Source organism: Tasmannia lanceolata, unplaced genomic scaffold (assembly GCF_043159265.1).
Source record: "Tasmannia lanceolata isolate RefF3 unplaced genomic scaffold, GAP_Taslan_0.1 ptg000019l, whole genome shotgun sequence".
In the NCBI taxonomy this organism is placed as follows: domain Eukaryota; kingdom Viridiplantae; phylum Streptophyta; class Magnoliopsida; order Canellales; family Winteraceae; genus Tasmannia; species Tasmannia lanceolata.
Window position 1 is genome coordinate 13,704,332 of NW_027518696.1, and position 18,804 is coordinate 13,723,135.

At 38.7% G+C, this 18,804-nt stretch overlaps 2 protein-coding genes, 1 non-coding gene and 1 pseudogene across 3 annotated transcripts in view; 2 read left to right on the plus strand and 2 right to left on the minus strand.

Annotated features, from left to right (window-relative positions):
• The window catches only part of SEC8 (subunit of exocyst complex 8), an 87,107-nt gene extending 82,301 nt beyond the window's left edge, over positions 1-4,806 (minus strand). The window contains exons 1-2 of the mRNA XM_077361632.1: positions 4,500-4,806; positions 3,904-3,987 (exon numbers count right to left, since the gene is read on the minus strand). Coding sequence (XP_077217747.1) covers positions 3,904-3,954 — 51 coding nt within the window. The 5' untranslated portion in view covers positions 3,955-3,987; positions 4,500-4,806. The remainder of the gene's footprint in view (positions 1-3,903; positions 3,988-4,499) is intronic.
• A 3,005-nt stretch (positions 4,807-7,811) lies between these two features.
• LOC143852336 (uncharacterized) lies at positions 7,812-11,211 on the minus strand. The gene is made up of 5 exons (XM_077361722.1): positions 11,120-11,211; positions 10,861-11,005; positions 9,749-10,107; positions 8,441-8,507; positions 7,812-8,101 (listed from the first exon to the last, which is right to left on the minus strand). The coding sequence occupies exons 1-5, from the start codon at positions 11,209-11,211 to the stop codon at positions 8,066-8,068; spliced, it is 699 nt and encodes a 232-aa protein (XP_077217837.1). The 3' UTR covers positions 7,812-8,065.
• A 3,712-nt stretch (positions 11,212-14,923) lies between these two features.
• LOC143853635 (U1 spliceosomal RNA) lies at positions 14,924-15,077 on the plus strand. Its single transcript, XR_013237250.1, has one exon. It is a non-coding gene; the product is annotated as a U1 spliceosomal RNA (small nuclear RNA).
• A 2,520-nt stretch (positions 15,078-17,597) lies between these two features.
• On the plus strand, positions 17,598-17,780 carry LOC143853641 (U2 spliceosomal RNA; annotated as a pseudogene).
• Positions 17,781-18,804: the final 1,024 nt, after the last annotated feature.

Consider the following 18,804-nt stretch of genomic DNA (forward strand, 5'->3'; position numbering starts at 1 on the left):
ATCAGTTTTTATCTTAAATCTAATCATAGGAAGGTCTGAAGTTACCTATTCTAGTTTAAGCCTTGCTCCTACCTACTCTAGTGCATCAATCAGTTTTTATCTTAAATCTAATCATAGAAGGGTCTGAATTTACCTATTCTAGTTTCTGTCCCCTTTGGCTCTGCATCAACATTCCAATCCAAGAGACAAACAGAACAGCCTTCGAAATAGAATTGACAACTAAGGTGGAGAGTCACCTCGATAACTCTATATGGAAGCGGAGATTCGTGCAGTATATGAAAAGGCCTGGAGTTAGTTATGAAGAACCACCTTGATAACGTAGTGGTAGAAGGCGACTCTTTGAATGTCATTCGACGGTTTTAACCGAACAACCGAAGTATTGATGACAGTAAAAGAAAACCCTTAAAAATTTATTTGTTATTTGATATATTTTATGTCACTCTCTTTTTGACTTTTCAAACTAATTTAAATATTGGCATGTGGTTTTGTCTTTTCCGCCCAATATTAGTATAATACAACCCTTTTTTTAATGCAAAATGTGGTCTTGTATTTAATGTCTTTTGTCACGTCAAATCACATTAAGAGGTGGTGTATTATTCTATAAGGTGGATCAAAAAACAACTAACACAGCTGGGTACTTGCCTAGGGTTTGTACTTTTTTTTAATGCAAAATGTGGTCTTGTATTTAATGCCTTTTGTCACGTCAAATCACATTCAGATGTGGTGTATCCTATAAGGTGGGTGAGAAGATCAAAACACAACTAGCACAGCTGCCTACATGAGGGTTTATACGTTATGCTTTTTAACACTCACTCTCTCTCTCTCTCTCTCTCTCTCTCTCTCTCTCTCTCTCTCTCTCTCTCTCCTGTAGTCTTTACAAATTAGGGTTTTCAGAGGCTAAGATTGAGAAGTGAGAACTGAAGAAGAATATGATCTCCACAGCACGCGGCCACACCTCCACGTCCGCAGGACCACTCTAACTCCGCTGATTGTCGTCGGCCACGACTCCAACTTAGTGACTCCACCCACGGCTGTCATGGCCACCACCTAACCACTCCTCCATGTCCACGGACCACTATCTCTGTTTTAAAAGGTACAAAATGGGATTTTTCACTCTCTCTGTTTTAAAAGGTACAAAATGATTTGTTTTCTACTTTTCTCCATTTTTTGGTCCTAAAATACAAGCTAAAATGGGGTATTTATAATCTTGTTCTTGTCTTATTCATTAATTCGGTTATAACCGAACAAACCGAAAAACCGATTTTTTTTCGGTTTCGGTTCAAGTTCGGTTTCAGTTTTCTTTTTTCAGTAACCGAAATATTTCGGTTCGGTTATTTTCAGCTATTTCGGTTCGGTTTCAACCGAACGAACAGCCCTACATAGGTAAGAATTTGTAACAATCACTGTGATAACTGTAGTAGATTTTAGAGGTTTCAGGTAGAATAATCTAAGGATTCAAGCGATACTAGGACAGATTTGAGGAGGTTCAGCTAGAGTAAATCAAAGAAAGAAGTGGACCACAGGTCCATGACTTCGCTGCAGGCTATAGGCAAGTCTGTAACAGACTTCGGAATGACTTTTTAAAAACTGTCACAGGCCTGGAATGGGTTAAAGGAGTAGGAAAATGACTCCAGGTATACAGGAAGAAATAGTGGGATTGTAGGCTTTAGTTTGCAAGATCGGTAATGACTAATGAGAAAAGTATGGGTTTTGGAGCACTGGTCTAGATCTGGAAAGATCACGGGCCAGATCTGGATTGGATGAATGTTCTTAGCGTTCATATTGGGCTAAAGGTACCTTTCAAAAAATATAAATAGGTACCTTTCAAAATATACCTTTCAATATATATATATATATATATATATATATTGAGTTTAAGGTAGCCATAAGGTTGGTGTTTGATGGAAACAGGTTCAGGGCTATAGGGACTAAGGGTTTTGGTTTAGGGGATGATCTGACCATAGGTTTTAGAGGGAACGGTGGGATTTTTGTTGAAGGTGAAAGCGAGATTACAATTCTAAGGGTAAAAAGGTTAGGAGTAAGGTTTTATGGCTGAAAAGTAAAGATTTACAGTCATGGAGGTGGGGGTTGGGTTACGGTTCCATGGGTAAGGCAGTGGAAGTCGTGGGCTTAGGGTGTAATGATCCGGGGTTTAAAATTAAAGTGAAGTAACTCGAGTAGAATCACACCGGTTTCCCCAAGCATCACACCTAGTAATACAGCATCACACCTTATGAAGGGAGTTGACGCAGAGCTAGACATAGTTGGGGACATTGCCACGGAATTGGAATCGGATACCTACAAAAGAAAGAACACCCAAAGCAATTGCGGCGGTCCGCACGGCTCAAAGCTCACCATTCGAGTGCTACCCGGGATGAATGTTTGCTGATCAACTGAAAAAAAATACCAAGTAGATCTTGGACAATTCTGTCCAAGAATCCCTCTTACATAATTTAAGGTAAATAAGGGTAAAACAGTCTTTTAGATAGACCCAATACAGCAATAACCCTAACAACATTTTGGGGGAGTAGGAAAAAAAAGGAAAAGAGAAGAGACACCAGACTGAGAAGGGGAGGATTCGGCTACCTTGAGGGCAAAGCTTCGTGGAAACTCAGGCGCAGGTATTGCGAGTACCTCCGCCCTGTGTTCCAGGTATCCATTTCCCCTGTTGCAAGTAGGAATTCAACTTCGTAGTGTAGAATTTCCTTTCTATTGTCCTATCGACAGAAATTTCAGTTGAATTAGATTGTCTTCCATTAGAGTGCCATCCCCTTGTTAATGGATTGAAGCCATGGTATTCTATCATTTTCAGATTACTACAATGTTGTTAATGAATGCTTAGTATTCATGAGTGACTGGAGTTTTGTCATTTCTTTAATTCTTCTTGGGCTTGCTATGTCATTGATCAGTAAATAACATGTGGTTCTATTACACATATGGAGAGAGAGATGGGTGGTGAATTTCATGTGGTGATAAGTAGGATGAAGGCCATGAGGCCACATCAAATTGGATTATCCGAAAGGTGTTCGAAATAAAGTCCAGGAGAAGTTGCGATCAAGAGGTTTCTGCAATTGGCTAGCTTACATCCTTCCGAATAAACTAAACTAGCTGGGTTGCATCAGGAGTGACATTACACAAGCTCAAAGCAATAATTTTTATTCATCAATAGCATAGCTCGAATGGCTCTATATAGGCCTTCAATTCTAGGCAAATAAAACCCCACATAAATCCTACTACGACAATAGAACCAATAAGTTCCAATAGGAACAAGACATGTGGAAAATCATTTCACTCGGAATAAGAGAAGATTATTTTGGGATATCTCTTTGAAAAGCCCTTGCACTGGAAAAACTAAAAGCTCTATATATTTTCTTCCTAGATCACTTTAGAGATTGCTAGAAGTGGTCCATTCTCAAAGGGATATGGTGCCCTCCAATTGCAGCTATGCAGAGCCATTATATCACGAGCCAGTTCCTACAGCTCTTGGCTGAGTGGGTTTTCTAGAAAAGCAATACAACCCTATTAAAATTAGAATGATCGATCTGGCTCAGAATAAATAACTGCGCAATTCATTTAATAGCCAGAATAAAGAAATGCACAATTCATTTAATGTTCACCTTTTCCATGATGATATGGAAGATTTCTCATGGACGCATGGAAGATCCTCCATATGTATAAATAAGATATAAAAAATTTATCATATAGTACTAAACATACATCTGAATCAGGGTAATGTAAATATAAAATTCACTGAATGATCTTCATAAGTCCACTAAAAGGGGAAAAAATCTCGTTCCAATCAATCTAAGATAACTATGAATCAAAACCATAAACACCACCGACAAACTTTCAGTAATAAAACTCAAGATGCAAGTAACCAGCTATTATCAAAATGATACTTACTGATTTCTCCTCAGAAACAGGCAAACCATCAAAAGCTCCGTTCCTCATCATCTCAAGTTGCCACCGCACTTAAAAACCATATACCTATAAAAGAAAGAAGAAAAAATCACATTCAATCAGATTAGAATAAGTCTTTTTTTACAAAGAGAAGGGCCAGTTTTCTCAAATGTAAGCAATTAGACTGATACATCACATGCAAGCCCTAGATTTCATTCAATGGAAACAATACATGGCCCATATAAACAGTAAAACTGCACTAACAGAAACTCCAACATAATTCTAACACTAGGTAACAAAAGCTTCAAATTTTCTCAAAGATATTAACTTTCAGTACTCTCTTATAGTTTTGATCTCAAGATTCGCATATTATTGTTTTTCCCTTTGATAATTGTCGTCTCATTTGTTTACTGCATTTAGAAAGATTCGATCGCAAATTTAATCTTCAAATTACAGAAATCACTAAAACAAAATCCACATTTCTCAGAAATTTGAAGCTTTTTCTTCAATTCAGATGTAAAAGAGATCATAAATCAAGCAAATCCAGCTAAAATTCAAACAAAATCAGATGAATTTACGGCAAAATCAACGAAACTTACCTCGAAAACGAATCGTTTCAAAATAAAGTAGATTAAATCGCTCAAATTGTAGATCAGACTCGAAGCATCAGTTTTGATTCTTTATCAGTAACAATGGAGATCAGTGTCTAGGGTTTTGGAAAGGATAGAAAATAAGAGAAAGGCCGAGTTTTACAGGGGAATTTGGGACGAGAAATTGAGGGCGAATGATATCACGAGAGAATGAGAGCGATCGAGGGAGAAGAAAACCTAAAAGAAGAGCGCGTAGCGAGAAGAAGATCTGACCGAGAAAGCTTCCAAGAGAGGAAGAATGAAGAAAAAACGGGAAGGAAGGAGACGTGTGGGTGTTTTACTGTTTTACTCGGTAATAATGGTACGGAAATGATAGGGTGATGATAAATTCGCACCCACTGTTAGATAATTCACATCCTTTGATCATGATTTGACATTTTGATGTGGTTAAAGTCTAACACAATTCATATTATCAAGGGGTGCGAATTAATCATACATGAGGTGCGAATTTATCAGCTCCCAAATGATATCAGTACAACTGAACGACCCAGGTTTTGGAAAAATTGCAAATGGGTGACACCAAAATACAAGAATTGTGAACGAGGGACACACTTTTGAAAAATTGTTAAAGAGAGACGAAATGGGTTTATCAACTCTCTATTCTAAATGGGGTTATCGAACTCTCAAAAGAGGGTTATCAACCCTCTTTTAACGGTTTTTCAAAATTGTGTCCCCATTCACAATTCTTGTATTTTGGTGCCCTCCATTGGCAATTTTTCCTTCTTTTTTTTTTTTTTTTTGAGAAATCATACGCACTGGTGCGTGCTCGTGCATGAGAAAAAAAACACCTGGCCCACATTTTTTGGGTGGGCCCGAGCTAGATAGGATTTGCTCAGAAAATCTTCTCTATAGCATCATCTAACCATCCGATTTGTGGACCTCGACGGATGAGAGGGTTAAGATGATATATGAAAAAGATTTTCTGGGTACACCCTATCTATGTCAGAGCCTAACCAATTTGATTGATTTAGATCACTGAAATAATGTGGGCCACATTAGATTTTGGGATTGCACGTGCATGCACGGTCATCCATCATATAATTCTTGTTTTAATAATTACACAAACCTAGCTTATATCTATTGGAACATACTGAGGCCTTAAATGGTTTTTTTTTTATTTTAAAGAATCGGGTTTTACGACAATTGGAACGGACCCTTAACTGCAAATGAATCGAGCCGGATCACGAACATGTTTGGGTTCGGCTCATTAAAAGCTCGGCTCGGGCTTGTTCGTTTACTAAACGAGCTGAACCTGAGCCCAAAAATTAGGCTCGTCAAATAAACAAGCCGAACTTGAGCTTTGTATAGTTTGGCTCGGAAAAGCTTGTGAACTTTTTAGGCTCGGTTCATAAAGCCGAGCCGAGCTTTAAAGCTCGGATTATGTTCGTTATATATATATATATATATATATATATATATATATATATATATATATATATATATATATAACTTAATGGTATTTATTTGATTTTTTAGGCTCGGCTCGGGCTCGTTCGTTTACTAAACGAGCCGAGCCAAACTCTAGCTTTGTTGAATTTTGGCAAGCCAAACACGAGCCCAAAAAAAAAAGCCGTCACGAGCCGAGTCGAGCGACGAACACCCCAATGTTCGGCTCGGCTAGGCTCGTTTGCAGCCCTAACCCTTATAAAGAAAATAAATTTGACTAAGCCGGCCTTGTATTCGTTGGACCTGTGGAGCTGTTCCTTGAGGGATAAGAAATCCTTGGATAAGTTGTTTCGAAGATATTGGCCATATCCTACTGGGATAATTAAGTTTACCTTAAATTTATGCTGTAAATATTCATTAATTTTGTTCTCATAACATTTCGTCCAAGAACAAAAGGTCTACATGTACAAGAACATAGTATAGAAAGTCCATTCAAAGGACGAAATAAATCCCGGCTTCCTATCCCTGTGAGGTTATTCTTGATCGGGATAGATATCCTTGGAAAAGTTGTTTTTGAGATTAGGTAGTAAGGGCCATTTGGATTCATGAATTTCATAACCTAGGATTGCATGCTAAATCCATGTTTTATCTTGTACAATCCCGGATGTTACAAGAATAAGCATTGACTTTACATACATGACCCTCGCGGTGCAGTTCAGTCCATGGATAGCAAATCAGGATTTATTTTATCCTTGGATTGACGTGTTGTGATATATTCACGTATTTTTCCCGTTGAATTTTCTTCTTATATAAAGGGAAATGTTATCAGCACTACTGTATTTTGATGATCGCACTCGTCACTTTATTAAAAGTAATGTATGGCCCGCAGCATAAGATGATCCTAACCGTCCATTAGATGGGCCACATTCTAAATAGGTTGAGCCCCAAAAATTATTTCCATAGGTTGATCCTAACCCTCCGATCTATAGAGGGTCAGCATCAACCCTCTAATATTCAGTCCCTCTACAGATCCGGCTGTCAGATCGACTTGAAACTTTAGGGGGTGATCCATGTCAGAGAGGAACAAAATGATCATTTCGGTCGTAGACGGTAAGCAATTTGCATATGTAAGCTACCTATGCAAACTCTTTGGTTCCCTTTTTCTTTATATATGTGTGTAGGCTGACTTTTGCATGAGAGAACAGCCACCTCAGATGAATTGTTCAAATAGACAGCAAATCCTTGTATGTATATATATCATTCTTATGCATACACTTGTTAGGATATTGTTTTGACTCTTAGGTGGCTTGGGTCTATAGAAACTTTGGCCATGTGCCGTTCTCAACATGGCAACATTCTTGCATTGGCTAAAGGTGTAGAAGGCAACATGCCTTTGACGGTTTTTGATAAGCTTAGCTTTGCTAAGAATAGAGGCTAATTTAAGAAAACAAGAAGCTTGTTTGAAAGCTTTTGCATATAGATTATAAATAACCCAAGGATCCCTCTTTCCATACTCTCTAATGAATGAAAATATCCCACTCTCTCTTGTTTTTGGTTTTGGAGAAAGGTGAACAAGTACTCTTTTCCCGTCTCAGCCTAGAAGTGTAAAGAGGGGAGAGAAAACCTTCGAGTTTTGGTGTGTGTTTTTTTTTTTTTTTTGGGTAACTAAGGGTGTCCCCACCCCCTTCGGGAGTAGGACTATTTCCCTACGGATGCGCGCAATCACCCGGAAACCACGCGTATCGGTTAAGCAAGGGGGGATTCGAACGCTCGTCGCTGGGGAGCAAACCCATGACTTTGATACCAATGACAGATTGACAATGTATCTGATTTTGGTAAAAGAAATTGGAGAAGTCTCCGCATTCAGGTGACACACCCTACATGGTTCCACTTACAATTGAGATGTATCTATACGAATGAAATGAATACTATTCGGTGAGGTTCCCCTTGTAATCAATCTCGGCCGGCTAATACAATCCAAAATTGCTCAACTGTGATATATACGGACTAACGGATGAATTATTGAAGTTTGTATGATGGAGGACCTTTCTTTTTTTCTATTTTTTCCCCTTTTTCCAAGGAAAAAAAATCTAAAGCGTGTAATAGAGAAACAGTGGAAGAAGACTCGCTTAGACTGAGTCAACGTCGCTGCGCGGTCCCACCACCTGTTGAAATATCAAATATCTGAGTATAAAATATATATATACAGCATATATAATACTGAGTATAAAATAATAGCATTGAGAAAAGGGTGTGATTTTAAATTATTCCTTTTTAATATTGGGCGATGATTTTTTCGCACCCGCATCCCAGTAGGATAATGCGCCCTCCTTTTAACACGATCCAACGTCAAAAAGTGTTAAAAGTCTGCCCACAATTCACGTTAAAAGGGGGGGGGGGGGGCATTATCCTATAGGGGGCGGGAAAATCATCTACCTTAATATTTTGTTGAAATTCGATTTCTTTTTTAAATAAAAGCAAAAGCGGGATCAAATGTGGATTACCGAATAAAGGAAGGGATCTACGCGGCCGCCTGCACCCGACCGCTTGACTTCTTCTAATTTCAGCAACCTGGAAATTAATTTACAGTTGTTAGAATATATAAAGGGAAATGATATCCCCCTCCCCCTCCCACACCCACACCAACCCCGTTATTCATTAAGTTTTAAAAGCAAAGAAAAATGTTAAAGGGGGTGAATTTATCCTCAAGCAGTGAACCATTCTCACAGAAAACATTAGGAGAGAGCGGGGTATCATTTACCTATATAAATGATAATGAATTAGATTAAGAAAATGACTTGATTTACGAGTAAACTGAATCATTTTTTCACATCAATTTCAAAGGAGAGTTGCATTAAAAAAAAAACCTCCTGCATGGGCTTGTCTCTAATACGTTTCGTTATTTTGACAAAAGCTAGGGGCAAAGTTGGAGTACGTTGCATAAAAGACGAATGACTTGTCACGTATTAATGTCATTTAACAGCTTTAAAATTGAAAAGGCTTCAACTCAAACCCTGAAACATGGGGCCCACCCTAGATTTTGTTCGAGTTGAACGAACTGCCGCATATTTCGATTACTCGCAATTGCACTCCCATTTTTTAATAATAACACTCCTCTCTTAAGTTTTTTGCTTCTATAATTAGTTGTTACAATTTGTTACAATTTCAAAAGGGAAATGAGATATTTTGCGAAAAAATAAAAAATCAAGGGAAATGATATATTCGCCCCCCTTATTAATTGGGACAGCCCTCTCTAGTGTATTTATGACCATGGTTTCAAATTTCGGTTTCAGAATTAGTTTCGGTCCTCACCTATATCGAAATTTTGGCCAAAATCCGACGAAATCAATTAAAATAATATTTTAACATTGAATAATGAACAAAATCTAGTTTTTTGGGTGAAATTCCTTAAATTTCGGAAGAAATTTTGCAACGTTTCGGGTGTACCCGATTTCGATTTCGGTCTCGACAGAAATTTTGGATTTCGGTCGAAATTTAAAACCATATTTACGACTACTCTTTTAGACTACAGGGGTCAAGGGACAAAAGTATCATTATTCATTTCCCTTTCAAAAGGGCTATAAATAAATAATCAGTAAGTTGCTTAATAAAACGTAGAGTGCCACCATCAACTGAGGGGATTGGTGATACATTTATGAAGGTGAAGGCCATTTACGTGTGTAGATTCTCCTACTTTTTGCTGTTATATTCAGTTGGAGTTCCTTTCTTTTCGTTAAAGGTCAGAGAGTGAGACATCTTTTTAAACTTTCCACGGTAGTAAGTAGAGAGAGAGAGAGAGAGATTTGACTCACATTCTCAAAGCTTTGCTAGTGTCAGGGCTATTGCCAAATGCTTCTCGAATCCTAACCTCCGAAGCCCAACAACCTGAAAGAAATTCCAAGATAGCTTCGGCTCGGCTCCGTAGCCGAGCCGAGTAGGTCCAGCCTTCCCTTTTTCCACCTCTAAACACATTCTCACGACGAGTGGATGATTTCTTCATCACTCTCAGCTGACGTCGGCTCACCACGCTGCAAACCGAGCTCGAAGTACTCGAAATCACTGAATTTTCTTCCTTTTCCGGCACTGGACGGCTTACTTTCCAGCTCCAGCCGGAGATAAACTTCCTACTATGTGAAGCGCGATAGATCTTGGAACGCGTCCTTCTCACCACCTGGAAAAAAAAATTTAGAAGAATAAAGAAGAAACTTCAAATGAGCTACCAAGATCTGATCCTTAACACAGATTTCACTAAATTTCTTCAGAAATCAATCAAAATTAGATCTACAGATCGTAAGTAGATTTTATGCCAAAATTAGATCTAGTTTTCATCAGAGATCAGTACTTAATGCAAAACTCCAAAACGAGATACCTTGATCTGGTCATTATTACAGATTTTTTCTACAGAAGTACTTAAATTTCTTCAGAAATTAATCAAAAACAGATCTGATAAGTTGAAATTCTAAAAGAAGATTCGAGTTTCAAAAATTAGATTGGCGCAGTTGAGATTTCAAAAGACTTTTTCTAATTTCCGTAGAAGATAAATGGAAAAGTAGACGTAATTTCACTAAAAGAGCTATAACTACTCAGATCTACAGATCGTAGGCAAAGTTAATGCCGAAATTAGATGCGCAATCAGTGAGGAGTTTTAAACAGAGATCTGTAGTGCATGCAAAACTAAAAAAGAAAAGCAAATGTAAATGTACACAAAAAGCTAAAACGAGGATCTGTTTAGTTAAGATTGAATAATCCGAACTCATACATACATATAGTAAATAGAAAGTAATTTTCTGGCATCTGTTGAGATACTGACAATGTTTACAGAGATCTGAAACAGTTGTACAGATCCATTCATGAAATGACTCAGATCTGAAGATGAAGTTCAGATCTACAGATTGTAAACAAAGAACTGAAATTAAAAAATTACCTTGAACTTCTTCTCAAGGTACAAAGCAGCAATTGCGAGAATTCTTAGCGGATCTGGTCGAATCTCTTCAGATGAATCATTGCTAGTAAGAGAAGAAGAACAGGAACTGTAGACACTTAGATGCTGATCTTCCTTGCACTTATTCCTGAATAAAAAAACCATTAAAGCAGCTGAAATCACAAACAAAAAAAAAATACAGAATGAATAGAGAGAGAGAGAGAGAGAGAGAGAGAGAGAGAGAGAGAGAGAGAGATTTCACCTGTAAGAAGGAGGAGAGAGGGGTTTGGAAGAGGAGAGAAGAAGAAGAGCTTTTGCCGCTGTTCTCTCGAGCGGGGATGAAAATGTTTCCATATTCCCGACAAATCGGGCAGAGGGAATTTTTTTGAATTTCCAGTTGGAGGCGGGATCAAAAAAATTTATTTTTTTTACTTTTCCAATGTAGTGTTTATAAACCTTTGCCCAAATTTCGGAAATGCCCGTATAATATAATTAGGGAGATGACAAATTCGCTCGCACCCCCTCTAGGATTATTAGCACCCTTAACATGATTTGACGTCAAAAAGCGATAAAGTAGTTACCCTCCTTTTGACGCTTTCTGACGTCAAATTACGTTAAATGGATGCGCATTTGTCATGTCCCTATAATTAAATGACGCTTTCTGACGTCAAATTACGTTAAAGAAATGTGGAATCCAATATCTTTGAGAGGAAAATCAAATAGTGATAATAAATGGCAACCGTTTAATGATAGGAAACTAAAAAGAAATGAGTCCTTTTACTTTTATGCTCTGTTTGGTTGCCGGGTTTTTTTTGTGCCTGGGAGTTTTGTGGGAGAGTAAGTTAAATTTTGGTCCCATCCCATGTTTGGTTGCCTTTTAGCACTAGGTTTATTTTAATCCCACTCTTGTAATGATTACTTGTGGGGTGAATTTTTTAATCCCACTTTTGTAATGATTGCCTTTTCATCCCATCCCAAGATAACCCCAGGAACCAAAATAAACTCAGAAACCAAAAATAAGCTTGAGAAGAATTTTTTTCTACCCAACAGTTCAAGCAACCAAACAAAGGTTTTTTTTTCTCCCACCATATCTCCCAGGTATTTTTTTCTCCCACATAACCAAACATGGGATTTTTATTTTACCAGCATACTTCCAGGACTCTTTTTTTTCCCACCTATCTCCCAGGGTATTTTTTTCTCCCACATAACTCCCGGGAACAAAAAAAACCCGGCAACCAAACAGAGCATTATGTTTTTCATTTTTTGGTGCAACCAGAAGGACTCTAACATCAATGACTACAAGAAATCAACCATTTGGATTTTCTTAGGCTCTGTTTGGCATTTGGATGTTACTTATTCTTGTTACATTACATTACTTTCCTTTTTTTCCCTCTTGATTTGAAAGAAAAGTGAAACAATGAGAAATGACTTTGTTTGGAAATTGTGCAAGCCGACATGGAATATGCCACATCTTATATATATATAAGTAAAGCGGAATCCTCTAAGCCGACATGATTTTTTTTCTCTTTTCCTTCGAGTCTTTTTTCACTCATTTGTTTTGCTATGAAAGTGGGGTTCAATGACAAGTCTGATTCTTCTATAACTCATGTTTTTGGTGTAAGTTGCATGTAAATGCATCTTATCTTAGCTTTTAGTGATTTTTATTAATCTTTTTCATATATGGAGGAATAGTAATTCAAGAATATATTGCACTCTTTATTTTTTTATTTTTTTTCCTTTTCAATCTAAATTAACATTCGATCCGTGCATCGCACGGGTCTGTAACTAGTTGAATAGTAAATGACAAACTAACAAAGTTAGGAAAAAGAAAATACATACGATTTGTAAATACCCCATTTTGCCTCGCCCCAATTGACAATATTATGTTGCGACGACTCCAATGGTGGACACCAACTCCTCGCATCGAGTTAAGAATCTTTGTAGTCCTCAAACCCTAGGCATCTAGGAAAAATCCTGAAACATACTGCCCACCCAAAAAAATACTATACAAAACTACTAATATCCCAGAAATATCACACTCAATATAAACGTAAAGCCTTAGTCTCACCAGTCCACGAAAATCCAACATACTCCATAATTAGGACTTTTGCAATCACAAATCTCTTTGCGATTGAAAACAATCCAACAAACACACTTCCTAACATAAATCACCCGCACGGGGGCTTCCCTCTAAGCAGAACGCTCCCCCACCGATGCATTTGTAGATGCCACGTACAGCTTTGGCAGATCACTTAGCCCCATTCATCTTTGGAAGCCCATCAAAACTCCCTCTAGGAGATATCATATTGCCCAAAACGCCCCAGACCCTTAGGTTAGGGGCTTATAAAAGCTCGAAACCCAAGGTAATCACAAAGATTGATTGCTCGTCCTTGGTACTAAAGCCCCAAGATCAATAGCTATAGAAAGTTCCCCTGGAACAATTTGTGCTATTTGAAGGCCACAAGGATAAGAGAAGACTGAGAAGTTGAAACCACGCCCTCATTTCACTAAGGGTGTCAACGGATCAACCTCGGATCGAATCCGTTCAAATTCGTTATTGCACAGATCGGATTCATAATGTTCTTCAGCTCCTACTTACAGTGTCTCAGTCTTGATGCATTTCAAAGAGTACAAATTACCATCATAGGAACATTATTGGTTCCTGGTCGGAGCAATAGGATATAAGAAAATTTTAATTCAGGGAAGTGATATATCCGCTCATTTTTTTTACTTGGAACAGCCAGCAGTAGTGTATCTATGATCGCAGTGGGGCCGGTGTACATCATGTGGGAAGGATTCAATGGACATGATTGCCACGTACACTGTAGCGGGCTGTCCCATGTGAAGAAAAGGGGTGAATTTATCATTTCCCTAAGGTGACGATTTCTTCGCCCCCTGTAGGATAATACGCCCCCTTTTTAATGTGATTTGACGTCAAAATGTGTTAAAGTCTGCCCACAATTCACCTTAAAAGAGGAGAGGGGGGCATTATCCTACAGGGTCGAAAAAAATCATCTCCCTAATTATTAGAGCTCAACTATATTTTGGTATAATGATATTTAGCCTGGTACATGATATTCACTACAGGGATTGCAAGCTGAGGCTTATTTTATCATAGTATAGACATGATATCCTCTGTTCCAACCTTTATTCTTGGATAAAATCAGAAAATTGGTGAACAACAGACTAGGTGGTTTCAAGATAAACTTTATCCAACAGGATAACTAATTCAATGAGCAACTTATCTCGGGATTAGTCAATATATAATTGCATGTTTTCCTGCTTAGATAAAATCTCACCACAACAACCATATCCATCAGGAGGCCAGCATTGTCTTTTAACATATTAGTCTTCCAAGTCCCTCAATTCTACAAGGAATGAGAGATCAACTGTTGTTCGAAAGTCTTTATAAACGGTGAACCTCGCCCAAGTTGCCAAGAGGTTAAAACAAGCACTCTTCCAGTAAGCTTTCAAATCATAAATGGAGTTATTATAGAAACATTTATAAGTTCATGAGAACCCATTTCATAGCTTTTTTGAAATCTTCTCACTCCACGTAAAAGACAGAGCTTAATCTTACATAATCTAAACTAGCATCATCCAAATTGAACTATTGATCTCCTTCCTAAACTTATCTCCAGGGCTGTGATCATAGTCTTCAAATCAGATCCACCTATGTCTTAGTCACGGTCCATTCAAATTCTTATCAGTCGGATCTGTTTCAGAGTGTTCTCTGGATCCTACTTCCCGGTCATAAACCATTTCAAATCGAACCGTCCATCTGAGTGTAGAGGTTAGTATGCTTCATCTCTTTCTCTCTCGCTGTCTCTCTCTCACACACACACTGGGTGTGGTGCTACCTAAATCCAACGTCTGCCAAGTGTTATGACCACTCATTTACACTACAAGGGGTGGTCATTTCCCTTCCCACGCTGTATATGGATATCTCACATCAATTTAGAACGGGCAGTAATAGGGAGTTGTGAGCATAATCCCACATCGGATGTGGAGATAAATGGAAGAGAGGGAGGTATGTACAAAAGAGAGGTGAGAAGAGACATGAAGCATACTTACCTGGACGGGGTCTATCGGTGATCAAGAAGGCCGATTGCCTAGGGCAGTTGCTTCCATTGCACTTTGGAGGAGAGCTGTCCTACCATCTCCCCAAGTGGGAGAGTGGACGTCATAATTTGTGTTAGAGAGGGCCGCGCGAGGCCTAGGGCAGTTGCTTCCATTGCACTTTGGAGGAGAGCTGTCCTACCATCTCCCCAAGTGGGAGAGTGGACGTCATAATTTGTGTTAGAGAGGGCACGCGCTCGCGCGGCCCTCGCAAATCTTAATTGAAGTATTTGTTGTCTCATTTAATCTTGACCTTTAAGTATCTGTTGTTTCATTTAATCTTTACTGTTAATTTCCCAAATCTAAGAAGAAAATGCAGGGAAGTGACTAATCCGTGTACATGGAAATCAGGATAGTTTATTACTTACAATCAAACCCATCAAACTATCAAGTTGTCCATCATGGTTAGCCAAGAAATCATGATGTCATCTGGATCGTTGATTTGGTAGACATTATTTGTCACACAAAGAGACATGGTTGTTCTGATCAGTTTGGTTAATGAGGACCCCATCCCTCCAACCTTATTGTCACTAGGGGTGTCAACGAACCCACGTCGGATCGGATCCACCTATGTCACGATTCATTCAATTTCTTATCGTTGAATTGGATTCGAAGTGTTACCACCTATGTCTTAGTCACGATTCATTCAAATTTATTATCAGTCGAATTGGATTCAAAGTGTTCTTCGGATCCTATTTCCTACGTCCCAGTGATGTGACGATCCATTTTCCTACTTACATTTTACAGAGTTCAAATTCTCAAAAGAGGGCGAATGCAAATGTGACCAGGAGCTACGAGGGTGAGCCACAGCATTGCCTGTGGGCTAGGGACTTTAGCGTCAATTCTTAGTGAAGGAAGATAAGAGCCAAAGTTTATCTCCTGGTCACCTCCTACCATCAATGAGATAAAGGTTAACATTGATGCATCCCTTGATGCTAATGGGGGGGGGGGGGGGGGGGGGGGGGGGGCATTGGGGGCATTCTCAGAATTAATGATGGGTCTGGTATAACAATGCTTTCACTTCTCACAGATCCGGAGGAGATATTTGGGCTGGAGCTTCTTGCTATAAAAAATGGCATTGAGCTGGCCCTGCGCCATAGTTCTCATAGGATTTGGATTGAATCAGACTCTTCTTACGCAGTTGACATTGTAAAGAAATCCGCAAAGTACCCCTGGAATCAGAATAACAGAGTCCACCAAATCCACAATCTCCTGGAAAATCACCCATGTGTGGAGGGAAGGAAATACTGCTGCCGATATCCTCTCCAAAAGAGGCTTCCCGGCAAAAGGAGAAGATTTGTGTATGAGTGTGATCACTCCATCTTTCCTTTTATGCTAGCCTTTGGGTGCTAGCCTCTTGGCTTTTTAGCCTTTCGATCCTTATGTATTTTCTTCTTGCTTGCTAATATATTCTGGTCGGGGTCTTGCCTAACCCCAGCTTACTCCCCCCCAAAAAAAGGAAGATAAGACTTAAGAGGGTACCCTGAGAGAGAAGAATGAAAAACACTAAAAATAGGAATTGTTCCAAAAAAATGTAGGACTTATTTTCACTAAAATACCCCTAAACCATTAATTAAAGTTATAAACTAGAGTGTATTTTCATAAAAGAGTATAATAAAATTGGATTTAGGACTCTCCTGCCGACTATTGTGGGTTGTCTGGATCCCATTGGCAATAATTTCGGATCCTTTGATAGCGTCCTGAAATGTTTCCATGGATCCTGGTAATGTGTCTAGATCGATCTTGTCCATTTAAGTTCGATTCGGATGGCCCAATGGACCGTTTGAGTCCACTGACCCGCCTAATTGTCAGCAAGAAATCAATGGTAAAGACTTTTTTTCATTACATCATCTTGGTCTTAAGCACGGTCAACGGTTAGGATTTTGTTTGATCCTATCGTATTGGTCTTAATATCGATCTCAGTCATGACTACAGTACTTATAAGCGTCTGTTATATAACAAATTTTTATAGGGTGTCTGCACGTACTTACAGATTTAAAAAAAATACTAGACCATGATCTAATCATCTAAACCATTGATTTGTTGGGCAGAAACATAAATAGCCCTTGCCCTGAAAATCATCTCCATAAGATGATCGTAACCATCCAATGTGTATTGGGTGGCACATTATAGAGACCTCTATAGATCAGAGGGTTATGATCATCATATCCGAAATTTCTAGAAGCTCACCAAGGAATGATCAAAAACAAAAATAAATTGTTTTGCATTAATCTTAGGGAAATGATATCTACACCAAGGTGTTTCGATAAACAAGCGCTCCACTTGTTTGTCGTGTAGTATTTATAGGGTTTAAAGAGCTTTTTGAGAACCGTAATATCCTCTGAAATCCCTTTTTACATTGTGGAAATAAATTTTCGGGCACAGCCTTTTACATTGTGGCCCATCAAATGGACGGTTTAGATCATCCTATGGTGTAAGCAGTACAGTACTGCCCCTTGGATTTTGATCCAAAGAGAAGTAAAAAAAAGGGGGTTTGACTTGGGAGAAATTATATGGTGGCCGACTGTGAAAACAGGTATGTTGGATCAAAAATCAAGGGGAGAGTTTTTTCTCTCTCTGCCCTTGTTGGTGAGACGGTCATATAAAAACTCATCAAAGCAATACCTTTCTCGGCCTTTTGGCTAAGATCAAGTGTAGTATCTGTTCTTATCAGTTTAATATCTGATATGTGGCCCATCGGGTCACATGATATTAATCTAATTGTTTTGGGGTAGGGTCCACTACCAATAGCTTGCTGTTGGGGGCTCTTACGCATCGCTCTGCACGGGCCTGGCGCACCCCTCCAAAAATTTCAGTTCTATTGTTGAAGTCTAAAGATTCTTCTCACACAAGATAATCGGGAGATGATATTTTCACCCCCTGCATTACACATCAAGAAGGAATTTCGAGGATGATTTCTGTGATGGTCTGTTGCATCTGAAAGTAGCCACAGAGGCTCATTCACGAGGTGGTTGCTGTTAGATGCAACAGGCCATCTTATGTAAAGAATCCCTCTTGAATGCCCAAAAATGTCCACCTCGTAAACTTATCTACAAGCATGGTTTTAAATTTCAACCGAAATCAGAAATTTCGGTCCAAAATTTCGGATTTCAGTGAGGAATGAAACTAAATGGTACTGAAATCAAAATTTACCAAATTTCGTTCGAAATTTCGTTAATTTCGAGAATTCAATCCAAATTTATAATAAAATAATACTTTTTTATTCCGTTAAAATATTTCAAACGATTTCGGTAATTTCGATCGAAATTTCATCTAAAAAATCCGGGATTTCATGCGGCAGTACCACATTTCGCCCAAAATTTCAAGATTTCGGCTAAAATTTCGGTTTTGGATAACTCCGAAATTTTAGCCAAAACTGAAATTTAAAACCATGTCTACAAGAATGTCCCAGCAACCATCTGACAACAAACTTATCTTAGAGATGAAGATTGGAATACTCTGGACATTTTTGGGTCCTATTGGGGTAGCCGATTCAAATGAAGCGGAGATGCGGGCGGCGTACAACGGAATATTGATGTTGGCTCAATGGTGGTTAAATGATGTTATAGCAATCTAGCAGAGGGTCATTCTTCAAATGTGATTAAGTGGTTGGATGAAATATCGGACTGAGTGATGGGTCTCGCTATATCATTTCACCATATTAGGAGGTCGGCAAATTCTGAGGCCGATTTGTTAGCTAGGGAAGGGTGCTCAATGTTGGAGTTGAAAGTATTTGATTTCCTTCCTCCTCTTGTTGTATCATTGGGGTGGTTTGATATTGTTTTGTTCTTCTTTGGTCATCTCAATCGGTGGGGTTTCCCCTTGTTA